This window comes from Ursus americanus, chromosome 20 (genome assembly GCF_024610735.1).
Source record: "Ursus americanus isolate L20-20 chromosome 20, mUrsAme1.1.p, whole genome shotgun sequence".
Classification (NCBI taxonomy): domain Eukaryota; kingdom Metazoa; phylum Chordata; class Mammalia; order Carnivora; family Ursidae; genus Ursus; species Ursus americanus.
In genome coordinates, this window is record NC_142146.1 from 46,101,945 (window position 1) to 46,119,320 (window position 17,376).

The 17,376-nt window shown below is 39.2% G+C and overlaps 1 protein-coding gene across 1 annotated transcript in view; it reads right to left on the minus strand.

Moving 5' to 3' along the window:
- IGSF10 (immunoglobulin superfamily member 10) overlaps nt 1-17,376 on the minus strand; it is a 50,968-nt gene that overhangs the window by 13,150 nt on the left and 20,442 nt on the right. Inside the window, exon 5 of the mRNA XM_045812538.2 lies at nt 6,985-7,375. Coding sequence (XP_045668494.2) covers nt 6,985-7,375 — 391 coding nt within the window. The remainder of the gene's footprint in view (nt 1-6,984; nt 7,376-17,376) is intronic.

The following is a 17,376-nucleotide window of genomic DNA, read 5'->3' on the forward strand; positions in this document are numbered from 1 at the left end:
CCTAGAAGAGAGCACAGGCAGTAATGTATCTGACATCGAACATAGAAATAGAAACTCTTTTCTAGATATGTCTCCTTGGACAAGGAAAACAAAAGCAAAAATAAACTATTGGGACTACACCAAAATGAAAAGCTTTTGCACAGTGAAGGAAATCATCAAAAAAAGGCAACCTACTGAAAGATGATATTTGCAAATGATATATCCAATAACTAGTTAGTATCCAAACTATATAAAGAACTTATAAAACTCAACACCAAAAAAAAAAAAAAAAACCAAAACCCCAAACAATTTGATTTAAAAATGCGCATAGGACATGAATAGACATTTTTTTCAAGGAAGACATACAGATGGCCAATAGACACATGAAAAGAAGCTCAACACCATTCGTCATCAGGGAAATGCAAGTCAAAACCACAATGAGAGATCATCTTACACCTATCAGATGGCTAAAATAAAAAAGACAAGAAAAAACAAGTGTTGGCAAGGATATGGAGAAAAAGGAACCCTCATGCACTTTTTGTTGGAATGTAAATTGGTGCATCCACTGTGGCAAACAGTATGGAGGTTCCTCAAAAAATTAAAAATAGAATTACCATATGATCTAATAATTCCACTACTGGATATTTACCCAAAGAATATAAAAATACCAATCTGAAAAGATACATGCACCCCTATGTTTATTGCAGCATTATTTACAATAGCTGAGATTTGGAAGTAACCAAAGTGTCTATCAATAGAGGAATGGATAAGGAAGATGTGGTATGTATATATATCGGAATATTAGCCACATACACACACACACACACACACACACACACACACACACACGAGATTGTGCCATTTGTGACAACAGGAATAGACTCCAAACCCTTCAGTATACTCCAGTATGACAGGTAGTGCTGCATACATCTGGCTCAGCATTCTTTGGTAAATTTTAAAATCTAAACCTATGCAGAGAAGGTCGCTGGCAAGCCTGAAAGCCTTTGAGTACTCATAAGAGGCTCTTCTCAGTCACCCTCCTCCCACCAGCTATGACCCTTAACCTACTCATCAGTACCCTGGGTTCAGACCCTGCCAAAGCAAAGAACACGGCAGACTTCTGGCTTAATTAAACCCCATCGCAAAATTATGTTCACGTCTTGGTATGCTTACTGTTGCTAGCACCTGGACCAGAGTTAGCAGGCTGTGGGCATCAGGTACTTTACTTCAGATGCAGATCTTACCACGTCACTTTCATTCTCTCCGTCACACTAAGTTTTAGTCACAAAGACATGCTTTCCATTCCTCAAACTGCCATGCCTTATTGGGCTCTGGAATATGCTTCTCCTTCTACTTCCCATCATTTGCCATCTGACTCGCCCTCTTCCATCAATGTCTAACTACTTGCATCCTTCAGGACCCAGTCACAACACCACTTCTGGGTGGGCTTTCTGCTTTATGTTCTCCTTATACCTTTCACTTCTCCTCACCCATCCACTATTAGAATGACTTGTCTACTTACCTGTCTTCCCACAAGACTATAACGTCCATACTTGTTTATCTGTATGTCCCCGGCCCCAGCCAGTGGATGCTCAGGAAAGATTGGAGGGAGGGATGAAGGTGGGCAGACAGGCATAATTCTAAGGTCATATTTCTGCACATTTTAACTTGTAACTTGAGATGTGTCTTAAAATCGAAAGTGTTTTACAGTAGCAACCGAGCAGCTGTCAGTCTTGCTAATGGCTTCTGCTATCACACATGGAACACTATCTGAGTTAATTACATTATTTTCTCTTTAACTGAGTTACATGCACTGTTGGTACTACATATATTAAGTTTGCCACTTAATATAAACATTTTAAGGGGTGCCTGGGTGGCTCAGTCGGTTAGGTGTCCGACTCTTGGTTTCACCTCAAGTCCTGATCTCAGGGTCATGAAATTGAGCCCTGCTTTAGGCTCTGTGCTCAGCACAGAGTCTGCTTGATATTCTCTACCTCTGCCCCTCCCCCTCTAAAATAAATAGCATCTTTAAAAATATAAAAATAAAGTGTTTGTCTTAAGATTATACTATGCTTTGGCACTAAAACAAGAAGTTATTAGGTAGGTAGAAAGGCCTAGAAACCAAAGCTAGATATAAATTTAATATTAGTTAAACAAATGTTTATCAAAGAAATAGCCACAAATCCTTATTTTATAGAGAAACAAGACAACGAGCTTTGTGGAACCTAACCAGGGAAGATACACACAAATAGTAAAGCTGTGTTACACTGAACTACTGAAATACGTGCAAAAGGATTGTCTAGCACATGTGAGGTGAAGCAGCTGAAGACGTGAGGAACAGTCACATCTCTTAGAATGGATGAAAAAATGTCCAAGCAGAAGTTGATGTGACTCATTCATGAGTTTTACAGGTTTATCATTAAGGGATCTCAGCCCAAAGGAGAACACATAATTATTTAAACATGACTGTAAGATGTTAGCCCTAATGGGTTTTGCTAATAATATATGTGTGTGTGTGTGTGTGTGTGTGTGTGTGTATACATACATACATACATACACAATTTGGGGACATATTAAGATCATAGGTGGGTGAGGGACTCATTTGTATTCACCATCAAAATGGTTAATTAATCAAAGCTTAGCTTAACAAAAATTGAGTACCTACTATGTTCTAGGCACATTCTAAGAGCTAGGTATAAATAAATCACACATAAGATAGGAAAGGCAGAAGACAATAAATACAATAAAATGTGTTCCATTCAATAATGGAATTGTGGGTAAACTGAAAGTGGGGAAATGATTATATGTGGCCCTTGAACAACACAGGTGTGAACTGTGTGGGTCCACTTAGATGTGAATTTCTTCAATAAATATACTGGAAAATATTTTGGAGGTTTGTGACGATTTGAAAAACCTTGCAGAGAAACCACATAGCCTAGAAACATTGAAAAAGTTTTTTAAAACAGTGTGTCATGAATGCATAAAATATGCACAAATCCATTATAGACAGTTAAAATTTATCAAAACTTATACACACAAAGATGGTATGTTGAGAAAAATGTAAGCAAAGATACAATATTAAATCATAACTGCCTAAAATGAACTGTAGTACGTACCGTACTACTATCCTATCCTACTACTCTAGGTAGCAGTATAACTACTACTACAAAGGTACGATATTAAATCATAACCAGGGGGGTGGGGGAGGGGAGTCAGGGAGATGGTGGTAAAGGACTTTAAGATATGGATCTTGGAGAAATTCTAGGGCTAATAGACACCACACCAGAGAAATTAACAGATGACTTGATGGAGATCAATGCTTCCAAACTAGTGCCTAATGAGGAGAAAACACAGAAAAAGCAGTGCCAGAAAACAAATGGACATCAGACAGTCTGGCAGAAGGGTTCCTATTATTCAAGACTGCATTTGACTTGCTTTATGACATGGACCCTTCTGTGAAATGGGCACTGAAACTAAGGCAAATGGTGGAAGAAAGATTGGTACTGTATAGAGACATTTTTAGAAACATAACAGAGCAAAAAGTCTGACAGAAGTGACAATGAATTACTGTAAAGTTACACTGAGTGTACATGCCTCCCCTGCCTCCCCTTCCACCTCCTCCGCTTCTTTGACAGCAAGACCAATGCCTCCTCTTCCTCCCTCACCTATCCAATGTGAAGATGATGAGGACGAAGACCTAATGATGATCCACTTCCTCATAATCAACGGTAAGTAATTATCATGCTGTAGAATTAATAAACTTACCTATCGTGCATGTGTTTGCGTGAAAATCCAATAGCTGTATAGTAAGAACTGTGTGAGATGTTTTTGTATTATTGCCTCGGTTTTCATAATGCAGAATATCGGGTGCCAGACTTGTATGGAAGTGGATAACATTTCCTTACATAGGCATGCAATGAGTGATATTTAACATCAAATTAATGTGTTAGTTTACTTACTGTCTCATAACTTTTCTTTCAAAGAATTACGTTGATGTACAGTATGCCACACTCTTGAAATTGGAGAAACTGCATTATCAGCCTATCAACACAGGTAAGTGATTTAAAAAAAAAGTTTCCAAAATTGTATTATGAATAAGACTAAAACTGTATACCCATAGAAATTTTATAATGATTCATTCCTTAGTGTATAGGCCAGGCTACCATAAAGCAATCATATTGTTGCTTCATTATCAATGCATGAATATAAAATGTGAATTTCTTTTTAACATTATCTTTTCATTTTTGATGTCTAGCATTAGTAATACATATAATATCTACAGCGTTTTGTATCATATGAGACATTATTGATATAGGTACTGACACAATTTATCTTGTAAGCAGATGATGTAAATTTACCGTATTGATAAATACAGTTCTGTACTGTAAATGTGTTTTCCTTATGATTGTCTCAGTAACCTTTTTCTCTAGCTTTATTATAAGAATATAAAATACATATAAAATATAAAATATGAGTTAATTGGCCATATATATTACCAGTACGGCTTTCAGTCAATAGTAGGCTATTGGTGGTTAAGTTTTGAGGGAGTCAAAAGTTACATAGACTTTTCAACTGTGTTGGGGATCAACATATTGTTCAAGGGTCAACTATACTGAACTACAGATGGGGTGAATGGAAGAGCACCAAGCTTCCCAGAAGGGGTGGGTGCTGAGCAGAGTTTGCAGGCTACTTGGGAGCCTATCAGGCGGAAAAGGAGGAGAAGTGCTCCAAGCAGGAAGGCCACAGGGATGAGACAGTGAAACAGTGAAAAGTGTGTCTGGGATGGTAGGGGGTGCTGAGGATTGGAAAGGAAGGAAACGAGGCTGAGGCTAGGCGAGGAGCTATTAGGCTACGGAGCTCAGGCTGTGTTCTGTAGGCCAAGATCAGCAAACTTTTTAAGTAAAGGGCCAGATAGTAAAGATTTTAGGTTTATGGACTATAGGTCTCTGACATAGCTACTGGACCATACACTGTAGCAACAAAGCAGCCACAGAACTAGGCATGACGGTCTTCCAATAAAACTCTATTCACACAAACCTTGTGGAGGGCTGTAATTGGCCTGTGCATTATAATTTGCCCATTCTTTGCTTCTTTTTATTATTCTTTAGTGTATAAAATAACTGGGTATCTTACAGTCATGGCATATTCTACTTAAAATATTAGCTTCTAACAATATACAGTAGCCTGATTTTATTACCAGAACATATAATTAGCAAAATGGCAAGTAGGTTTGATACCTTGTAGGAACGAATACACAATAATTCTCTCTCTGGGTGTGTAGTTCTTTCCTGGTGGGCATCATTTCCCCCGCCCCCCACTGCTACATTTCTCAGATAAACTTTCTTCATGTGCTCACTGTTCTCCCTCTGTGCTCCGGCTAGCAACCACATGGAAACGCAGTAGTTCTTTCTCATTCCTCATTCTTCTTTATCTCTCCCTGGCATTTGAAAGTACTGACAAACCCCCACTCAATCTTTTGGGGTCTGTGAAGCTACATTCAGGTGTGGTCACCTCGTAGTTCAATCTATCATTCCTCAGACACAAACCCTGAACACTTCATCGCTGGGCTCGTTTCTCCCTATTCCAGTCCCTCCTGTCCGCTGCTCATAAATTGACCATCCCCAAAAAGCATCTCTGTGTTCGAAGCTTTCACTGTAAGATCTCTTTGCACAGTCATCATAGCCTGGCATTCAGTGCTCCTTACGGTGGATTTCAAATTACCCTGCTAGTCTATGTTGAGCCTATGCCAGGCAAATTGGGCTATTCATTACCCTCTTCAGGCAGCTTGTTCTATCTTCATGTACAAAGCAGTTTCTCCACCCCAAATACATTTTAGAGAAAGGTTTCAACTTTTGAATATCTGCTTTTCTACTTTCTCGCTGTGTGACCTGGGTGGGTGGCAATGAAAATAATGATAACGCTTCATATTTATTGAGTGCTTGCTTTGTGTTATACACTGTGCTGAGCAGTGTGTATGTATTAATTATTCTTTCCAATTATTACTACCCCTATGTTACAGGTGAGAAAATTGAAGCATTAAAGGGTCTAAATGACTACCCCAAACACCCAAATTTCCTAAGCCTTAGTTTCTTCGTCTGTAAATGGAGGATTATTGTGAGGATTAAATAGAAAGCATCTAGCACGATGTCAACCACAAACTCAGTACATGTTAAGTCCCTGCTAGCTCTCGTATGCCTTCTTTTCCCTTTGATGTATCTTGTATGGCCCAGTCCAATTTCCCTCCTTTTTAATCAAGGCAGAAGTAAATTTTTACTGACTCTGAGCTCCTATGGAACTAAATCTTCAGTGTAAGTATTTTGATGTTGTTCATTTATAGCCTTATTGTCCTTTTATGTGTTCAGCATATTTGCCTAAAATATTTGCTCTTGGAGCACTAAGGTGGTGTCTATTGTTGTCTATAGGTGTAATTAAGTAGTCATTGAGACCCTTTATGCTTCAATTTGTGTTGTGATCTCTTGTTCATAGTAGGTTTTTAGTAACTACTTGTTGACTGAATAGCTCTTGCCCTCTTCATGGCAAATTTTACTTTCCCCATCAAAGCACATTTCACACTCTGATTATCTGTTTGCTTATCTGTAACCCACCAGAGGCATGGTTAGAGCAGAGACAGTGCTCTTGATAGTTCTATCACCAAGCAAAGAATCTTGACTAGAACTCAAAAAAAAAAAAAAAAAAAAAAAATGGGTGTTGACTGAATGACTGAAAGGAAGATAAGAAAAGGAAAGGGTTTTTGTGGCTCACTATAAGTAAAGAAGAGTAACACACACAAACATTCCTTATTTCCTAATATTGCCAGAAGTGATGATTGGATAGTTGACATGAAACAAGACACATGTAATTCATTAAAGAGAATTCATTACCTCTAAGTTATTATTTAGTGTCTGTTTTCTCTCCAGCTAAATTACCTTGGCCTCCCCACTTACTGATAAAAACCTCCAGGCAGATTTCCTCTAATTAGGACAAAGAAATAAATAGCATATATACCTGGTTTTTCCTGTATCCAGTCAGACAACCATTTTAAATGGCAATCACAGGTCCATGGGTTCCCATGAAGATAAAGGCTTTCCAGATCAGGCATATTAGAAATCATCTCTTGAGGGAGGGAACTCAGGAAGTTATCAGACAAGTACAGGTACTTAACAAAAGATGTTTTAAATATCTGGAGGTATTTCAAAGAGACAAATGTATCTGGATGGAGCTTAGTGAGCTGATTTCCTTCCAAGTGCACCAGTCGGAGAAAGGTGAGTCCATAAAAAACCTCTGGGTTTATAAACTCAATATTGTTGTGGTCCATATGCAATCGTGTCAAGCTCCTGAGGCCATAAAAAGTATCTTTCTGAAGTTTTCGGATTTTGTTATAGCTCATTTTTAAGACCTAAGAATAAAGAAAAAACAGCCAAACATTTAGTTTGTCAAAGGAATTGTCACAAAAGGGAAAAGTGGATCAATAATAAAACACAAAAGGGAAAAGTGGATCAATAATAAAAAAGTGCATTAATCTGATGCAAAATATGTATCTTATTTGAATTCTAATTCAAACAAATTAGTTGCAAATTAAATAGCATATCAGGGAAATTAGAATACTCATGATAATATTAAGGAGTTATTGCTAAAATTTATAGATTAATTTTGTGGTTATTTTTTAAAGATTCCTTTGAGACATATATGAAGTATGCACAGATAAAACATTAAGATATCTTCTTTCAAAACAATGCAGTGAAGTAAAGTACTGGGTAAAAGTCCAGGTGAAACAAGACTGTTATGTTTTGATAACTATTGAACCTGGATGAGGATATGTTGGGATTTATTATACTATTCTTTTTACTTTTGTATGTGATTGAAAATTTCCGTAACAAGTTTTTAAAAATTATCTTGATACTTCAAGTAAATTTAAGATTTCTGGAACCTGAATTTTTCATAAGAAAGCAATATATTGGGGTTCCAGTTCCAAGATGGCGGAGAAGCAGGAGACCTAAAGTTCATCTGGTCCCAGGAATTCAGCTAGAGAGCTACCAAACCATTCTGAATACCTATGAACGCAACTGGAGAATGAAGAAAAGAGTAGCAGAAACTCTATGAACAGAAAAGTGACCACTTTCTGCAAGGAGGAGAAAAGATGGTGGAGGAGTAGGGGACCCCTCTCTCAGCTGGTCCCCTGAGTCAAGCCGGATATCTACCAGACCATCCTGAACATCCACGGAATCAGCCTGAGACGCAGGAAGATACATCTGGATCTCTACAAATGAACATCTCCAGCGCTGAGTATTGAGGTACGAAGCGGGGAGCCGTGAAACCGTGCACAGATATCGGAAGATAAACGGAAGGGGGAGGGAGCCGCCGCGTTTGGGCGCCGGGAAGCGGTAGCCACTTGTGCTGTGGAGCGGGCGGACTCGCGGACGGCACCCGCGAGAGCAGACTGAGACCGTGAACCTGGGAACGCGTGGGCAACCAGACTGAAAACCGGAGCTCCAGAGCGCTCACTCGAACTAGATTGAAACCGAGAGCTCGGGAGCACGCACGTGACCAGACTGAAAACCAGAGCTCCGGAGTGCACACGAACCACACTGAAACAGAGAGCTTGGGAGTGCGCACAGGAACCGGGGTCGGCTGGCTGTGTCAGAAGCACAAAAGACAGAGATGTGCCGGGATGCTGCAGGGTTTTTAGCAGCACCGACGGAAACAGAGTTAAAGTGGCCAAGAGAGCTCAGTGGAGAGCAGATGGCAATCTCTCTGTTCTGAGACAGAGGCTAGGATATGGCCACTGCTGCTCTGACTCTCAGAAGAGTCACAGAAAACCACCAGGGAAAGCTGCCAGAGAACAAAAGCCCCGAAATAGCAGCTCACACTGTGCCCATCCCCATCCCCCCTTGCAGGGAACAGGGAGACTCTACCCAAACAGGGTTACCGCAGTATCAGCATGGCAGGCCCCTCCCCCAGAAGGCAGGCTGAAAAATCAAGAAGCCCACATCCCTAAGGTCCCTATAAAACAAGTGCACACTGCCTGGGTCTTGGTCAATAATTTGGGCTCTGTGCATCCCTGTGACCTCTCATCAGAATGACGAGGAGGAGGAACCCTCAGCAAAGAAAGGACACAGAGACGGTGGCTTCTGCCACAGAAGTGATGGATATGGATATAACCAAATTGTCAGAAATGGAGTTCAGAGTAACAATGGTCAAGATGATGTGTAGACTTGAAAAAAATATTAATGAAAATATTAACGAGAATATAGAATCTCTAAGAGCAGAAATGAGAGCAAATCTGGCAGAAATTAAAAATGCTATGAATCAAATGCAGTCTAAACTAGACGCTCTGACGACCAGGGTAAATGAGGCAGAAGAACGAATTAGTGAATTGGAGGATGGGATGATAGAAGAGAAAGCTAAAACAGAAACTTGGCTCAAAAAAAATCCAATCTCAAGAATGTAGATTACAGAAGATTACTGACTCAATGAAACGTTCCAATGTCAGAAGCATCGGCATCCCTGAGGGAATGGAGAAAGAGAGAGGTCTAGAAGAGATATTTGAACAAATTGTAGCTGAGAACTTCCCTAATCTGGCAAAGGAAACAAGCATTCGTGTCCAAGAGGCAGAGAGGACCCCTCCCAAGGTCAATGAGAACAGACTTACACGACGTCACATCATAGTGCAATTTGCAAATATTAGATCCAAGGATACAGTATTGAAAGTGCTCAGGGGGAAGAAAATCCTTACGTACAGGGGGAAAAATATCAGAATAACATCAGACCTGTCTACAGAGACCTGGCAGGCTAGGAAGGGTTGGCAGGGTGTTTTCAAAGCTCTATCTGAGAAGAACATGCAGCCAAGGATCCTTTATCCAGCAAGGCTGTCATTCAGAATTGATGGAGAGATAAGGACCTTCCAGTATCTGCAGAAACTGAAGGAATTTGTAACCACCAAACCAGCCCTGCATGAGATATTAAGGGGGGTTTTATAAAAGTAAAAAGGCCCCAAGAGTGATACAGAACAGAAATTTACGATCTATAGAAACAAAGACTTCACAGGCAACATGATATCATTAAAATCATATCTCTCAATAATCACTCTCAATGTGAATGGCCTAAATGCTCCCATAAAATGCCACAGAGTTGCAGATTGGATAAAAAGACATGACCCATCCATTTGCTGTCTACAAGAGACTCATCTTGAACATAAAGATACATCCAGACTGAAAGTGAAGGGATGGAAAACCATTTTTCATGCCAGTGGACCTCAAAAGAAAGCTGGGGTAGCAATTCTCATATCAGACAGATTGGATTTTAAACTAAAGACTGTAGTTAGAGATACAGAAGGACACTATATTATTCTTAAAGGATGTATCCAACAAGTGGATATGACAATTATAAATATCTATGCCCCCAACAGGGGAGCAGCAAGATACACAAGCCAACTCTTAACCAGAATAAAGAGACATAAGATAAAAATATGTTAATAGTAGGGGACCTCAACACTCCACTATCAGCAATAGAAGATCACCTAAGCAGAAAATCAACAAAGAAACAAGAGCTTTGAATGACATACTAGACCAGATGAACCTCAAAGATATATACAGAACACTACACCCCAGAACAACAGAATGCTCATTCTTTTCGAATGCACATGGAACTTTCTCCAGAATAGACCATATAGTGGGTCACAAAACAGGTCTCAACCAATACCAAAAGACTGAGATTATTCCCTATATATTCTCAGACCACAATACTTTGAAATTGGAACTCAATCACAAGGAAAAATTTGGAAGAAACTCAAACACTTGGAAACTAAGAACCATCCTGCTCAAGAATGATTGGGTAAACCAGGAAATTAAAAATCAATTTAAACAATTTATGGAGACCAACAAGAATGAAAACACAACGGTCCAAAACCTATGGGACACTGCAAAGGCAGTCCTAAGGGGAAAATACATAGCCATCCAAGCCTCACTCAAAAGAATAGAAAAATCTAAAATGCAGTTTTTATATTCTCACCTCAAGAAGCTGGAGCTGGAACAGAAGAACAGGCCTAACCCACGCACAAGAAAGCAGGTGATCAACATTAGAGCAGAGATCAATAAATTAGAAACCAGGAGCACAGTAGAGCAGATCAACAGAACTAGAAGCTGGTTCTTTGAAAGAATAAATAAGATCGATAAGCCACTGGCCAGACTTATTCAAAAGAATGGAGAAAGGACCCAAATTAATAAAATTATGAATGAAAGGGAGAGATCACAACCAACACCAATGAAATAGGAGGGATCAAGAGAAACAACAGCTTTATGCCAATAAATTAAACAACGTGGAAGAAATAGATGCCTTCCTGGAAACCTATAAACTACCAAGACTGAAACAGGAAGAAATTGATTATTTAAACAGACGGATTATTATGAAGAGATTGAAGCAGTGATCAAAAACCTCCCCAAAAACAAGAGTCCAGGGCCTGACGGATTCCCCAGGGAATTCTACCAAACATTCAAAGAAGAAATAATACCTATTCTCCTGAAGCTGTTTCAAAAAATAGAAACAGAAGGAAAATTACCAAACTCATTCTATGAGGCCAGTATTACCTTGATCCCCAAACCAGGCAAAGACCCATCAAAATGGAGAATTACAGACCGATTTCCCTGATGAATATGGATACCAAAATTCTCAACAAGATCCTAGCTAATAGGATCCGACAGTACATTAAAAGTATTATCCATCAAGACCAAGTGGGATTCATCCCTGGGATGCAAGGGTGGTTCAACATTTGCAAATCGATCAGTGTGATAGATCATATCGACAAGAAAAGGGTCAAGAACCATATGATCCTCTCAATTGATGCAGAAAAAGCATTTGACAAAGTACAGCAACCTTTCCTTATTAAAACCCTTCAGAGTGTAGGGATAGAGGGCACATTCCTCAATTTCATAAAAACCATCTATGAAAAGCCTACAGCAAATATCATTCTCAATGGGGAAAAGCTGAAAGCCTTTCCCTTAAGATCAGGAACACGACAAGGATGCCCACTCTCGCCATTATTATTCAACATTGTACTAGAAGTCCTTGCAACAGCAATCAGACAACAAAAAGGGATAAAAGGTATCCAGATTGGCAAAGAAGAAGTCAAACTGTCTCTCTTGGCAGATGACATGATACTCTATATAGAAAACCCAAAAGACTCCACACCCAAACTACTAGAATTTATAGAGCAATTCAGTAATGTGGCAGGATACAAAATCAATGCTCAGAAATCAGTTGCATTTCTATACATGAACAATGAGACTGAAGAAAGAGAAATTAGGGAATCCATTCCATTTACAATAGGATCAAAAATCATACATTATCTCGGAATTAACCAGAGACGTAAAGGATGTATATTCTAGAAACTACAAATCACTCTTGAAAGACATTGAAGAAGACACAAAAAGATGGAAAAACATTCCATGGTCATGGATCGGAAGAATTAACATAGTTAAAATGTCTATGCTACCCAGAGCAATCTATACTTTCAATGCCATCCCGATCAAAATACCAATGACATTTTTCAAAGAACTGGAAAAAACAGCCCTTAAATATGTGTGGAACCAGAAAAGGCCCCGAATCGCCAAGGAATTGTTGAAAAGGAAAAACAAAGCTGGGGGCATCACGTTGCCAGATTTCAAGCTATAGTACAAAGCTGTGATCACAAAGACAGCATGGTACTGGCACAAAAACAGACACATAGACCAATGGAACAGAATAGAGAACCCAGAAATAGATCCTTGGCTCTTTGGACAACTAATCTTTGACAAAGCAGGAAAAAACATCCAGTGGAAAAAAGACAGTCTCTTCAATAAATGGTGCTGGGAAAATTGGACAGCTACATGCAAAAGAATGAAACGTGACCACTCTCTCACACCATACACAAAGATAAACTCCAAATGGATGAAAGACCTCGATGTGAGACAGGAATACATCAAAATCCTAGAGGAGAACATAGGCTGCAACCTCTCTGACATCAGCCACAGCAACTTTTTTCATGACACATCTCCAAAGGCAAGAGAAACAAAAGAAAAAATGAACTTGTGGGACTTCATCAAGATAAAAAGCTTCTGCACAGCCAAGAAAACACTCAAAACAACTAAGAGGCAGCCTACGGAATGGGAGAAGATATTTGCAAATGACACTACAGATAAAAGACTAGTATCCAAGATCTACAAAGAACTTCTCAAACTCAATACACGGGAAACAAATAATCAAATCAAAAAATGGGCAGATGCAAGAAACAAACAAATCATAAAATGGGCAGAAGATATGAACAGACACTTTTCCAATGATGATATACAAATGGCTAACAGACACATGAAAAAATGTTCAAAATCATTAGCCATCAGGGAAATTCAAATCAAAACCACACTAAGATACCACCTTACGCCAGTTAGAATGGCAAAAATTGACAAGGCAAGAAACAACAATTGTTGGAGAGGATGTGGAGAAAGGGATCCCTCCGACATTGTTGGTGGGAATGCAAGTTGGTACAGCCACTCTGGAAAACAGTGTGGAGGTCCCTTAAAAAGTTAAAAATTGAGCTACCCTGTGATCCAGCCATTGCACTACTGGGTGTTTACCCCAAAGATACAGACGTAGTGAAGAGAAGGGCCATATGCACCCCAATGTTCATAGCAGCATTGTCCACAATAACTAAATCATGGAAGGAGCCGAGATGCCCTTCAACAGATGACTGGATTAAGAAGATGTGGTCCATATATACAATGGAATATTACTCAGCCATCAGAAAGAACGAATACCCAGCATTTGCAGCAACATGGAGAAGACTGGAGGAGATTATGCTAAGTGAAATAAGTCAAGCAGAGAAAGACAATTATCGTATGGTTTCACTCATTTATGGAACATAAGAAATAGGAAGATCGGTAGGAGAAGGAAGGGAAGAATGAAGGGGGGGTTAACAGAAGGGGGAATGAACCTTGAGAGGCTATGGACTCTGGGAAACAAACTGAGGGCTTCAGAGGGGAGGGGGTGGGGGATTGGGATAGGCCGGTGATGGGTATCAAGGAGGGCGCATATTGCATGGTGCACTGGGTGTTATATGCAAATAATGAATCATGGAACATTGCATCAAAAGGTGGGGATGTACTGTATGTTGACTAATATAACAAAATAAAAATTATAAAAAAAAGCAATATATTGAATTTATCTGTCACATCTGTAACAATGTTGAGATATAATTCATAGGCCATAAAATTCACCTCTTTAGAGTATACATTAAATTTTTTTTAGTGCATTAACAGTGGTGCAACCATCTCCACTAAATTTAGAAAGTTTTCATCACGCCAAATCAAAGCTGCTGTCATTGGCAGTCATTCCCTTCCTTCTGCCTAGCCCTAGAAGACCACTAATTTACTTTGTTTCTGTAGATTTGCATATTCTGGACATTTAATGTAAATGGAGTCACACAGTATGTAGCCTCTTGTGTCTTGCCTTTTTTTAATTTGCCTATTTTTAATATCCGTTCCTATTGTAGAATTATTAGCCCTTAATTCCTTTTTATCGCAGAACAATATTCCATGTGTACATATAACATATTTTGCTTATCCACTTATCAGTGGTGGATATTTAGGATGTTTTCCACTTTTTGGTTCTTGTGAGGACTATGACTTGGATTTTGCATTAAAATTAAAATAATTTTTTGAATATTTCAATAGCACGGGGGTATTCTCGTTTCTTCTCCACTTATTACTTGAACATACACCTTCTCCCAAAAAGAAAAGAGAAAGAAATGCTAGTAAAAACAATGATTTCTTTTTGTTTTTTTTTAAGATTTTATTTATTTATATGGCAGAGAGAGCACAAGCAGGGGAAGTGGCAGGCAGAGGGAGAAGCAGGCTCCTCACTGAGCAGGGAGCCTGTTGGGCTTGATCCTAGGACCCTGGGATCATGACTCAAGCCAAAAGGAGATGCTTAACCAACTGAGCCACCCAGTTGCCCCACAATGATTTCTTTTCTTTTCTTTTCTTTTTTCCTGATTTGGCCTAAGATACCACCTTTGTTGAAGAATGGTTTTCTGGAATGCTACGTCCCCCAACAAGTAAAGGAAAACTGACAACATACAAAAGCTTTGACCTAAATATTACCTGGGAGTGCAATCTCAAACTCAGTGTTCTCAATATTTGTTGAAAACGTGGTGAAGAGAATAAATATGTGTGGGGATTTCGTGAAGAGGTTGTATTACATCTAATTCTTTGAAAACATATATTCCAAACAATGCCTGATTAAGCCAGACTAAGACATGCCCAGACTGAATCCTTTTGCATTATGCAAAGCTGGTATGATGTCAAAATGCTCTATGAACACTGGCATTTTATCTTTAATTATGTTATTGCTGACTTATTTTATTATGTTGTATCTATTTTAGGAGGAGCTTTGGAACAGCAATCATATGTGTCTTGGGGATCAAGATGGTAAAATAGGAAGATTCTGAGCTTACTTCCTTCCATGGACAAACCAGAACTACAACTATTTATAAAATAACTAGAACAAATGGAAGACTTGCAGAAATTACCTTACACAATTGAGTATATAAAGGGAAAACCATATCACCATGGGTAAGAGGGGTGAAAACGTGGTTAAGATCCATGATCCCAGTGTGATGACCCATAAGGGGTGGGGGTGGGGGGTGGTATCATAACCATAGAGACCCTTCCTGAGGAATCAGGGGCTCAAACTCACATTGGATTGGACTTCTGAGCCCAGGGGTGGTCTTTTACTGGGAAGACCTAATGTCTGACTTTGAAAACCAGTGGGGCTTTTGTCTGGGAAGGCAATAAGAAATTGAGACTCTGCTCTTAAAAAATGTGCATGTAATCTCACTTGTTCAAGTCCCAGGGCAGAGGCAGTTTGACAAATGCCTGGGTTACACATAAAGGAGATAAATTTTACAGCATGTGCCAGAGGGGCAGGAACCTGCTGTAACATTCTTTGGGAACAGACGTGACGGTGGGCACGTTTCTTTTAACTTCCTTTCTATCTCACTGGCCCAGTTCTGGTGGGAGCAATTTCTCCGCAAGTAAACCCCTATGGTGAGACCCATACACTAGAGTGCCTGCAGCAGTCACAACCAGACCTCACTGCCAGCCACACTGGAAGCCTGCCCCAGCCACCAGTGCATACAAGCCACAACAGGAGGGTGCACACAGCCCACACAGGGGATAGACCTGGGGTACCTCAGTTGGATGAATCACAGGGGGTTGTGCTACTGGGCCCCATAGGACACCTACATAAGCCACTCCTTCAAGACTGGGTAATAGAATTGATCTATCTAACACACAGAAAGAGACAAAATGAAGCTACGGAGGTGTATGTTCCAAATGAAATAATCTGCCTGAAAAATAATTCAGAATAATGACCATAAAGATGCTGACCAAACTCAGAAGACTGAATCAACACAGTGAGAACCTCAAACATGAAATAGAAAATATAAAAAGGAACCAATCAGGGCTGAAGAATAACTGAAGTAAAAAAAATATGCTAGAGGTAATTGAGAGCAGATTAGATGATGCAGAGGAATGAACCAATGATGTGGAAGACAGTAGTGGAAATCACTCTATCAGAACAGCAAAAAGAAAAAAAGAATTAAAAACTAAATATAGTTTAAGGGATCTTTGGGACAACATCAGGCATAATAACATTTCCATTATAGGAGTCCCAGGAGGAGAGAGAGAGAAAAAAAAAAGCACTGAAAACCCATTTGAAGTAGTAATGGCTAAAAACTCCCTAACCTAATGAATGAAACAGACATCCATGTCCAGGAAGCACAGAGTTGTAAAGAAGATGAACCCAAAGAGACCCACACCAAGACATGTTATAATCAAAGTATCAGCGAAGAGAGAATCTTAAAAGCACCAAAACAACTAGTTAGATAGAAGGAAACCGCCATATGACTATCACAACTGATTTTTCAGCTGAAACTTTACAGGTGAGAAGGGAATGACAGGATATATTCAGAGTGCTGAAAGGAAGAAAAAAAATCACAAGAATTCTCTACACAGTAAGATTATCACTCAGAATTGAAGAGAGAGAAGGAGTTTCCCAGACAAGTGAAAGCTAAAGGAATTCATCAACAACAAACTAGTCTTACAAGAAATGTTAAAGGAACTAATTTAAGTGGGAAAGAAAAGGCCATAACTAGAAAAAATAAAACTATAAAAGAAATGATGTCACTAACAAAAGTAAATATATAATAAAGGTAGTGGATCAATCACCTACATATCCAGTATGAAGTTTAAAACAGAAGTAGTAAAATCATCTACACTTGTAATTATCAGTCAGTGGGTTCACTAAGTAATAAGATACAAAACAGGACCTCAAAACATGAAACATTGTGGGGAGTGGTGGTAAGGATGT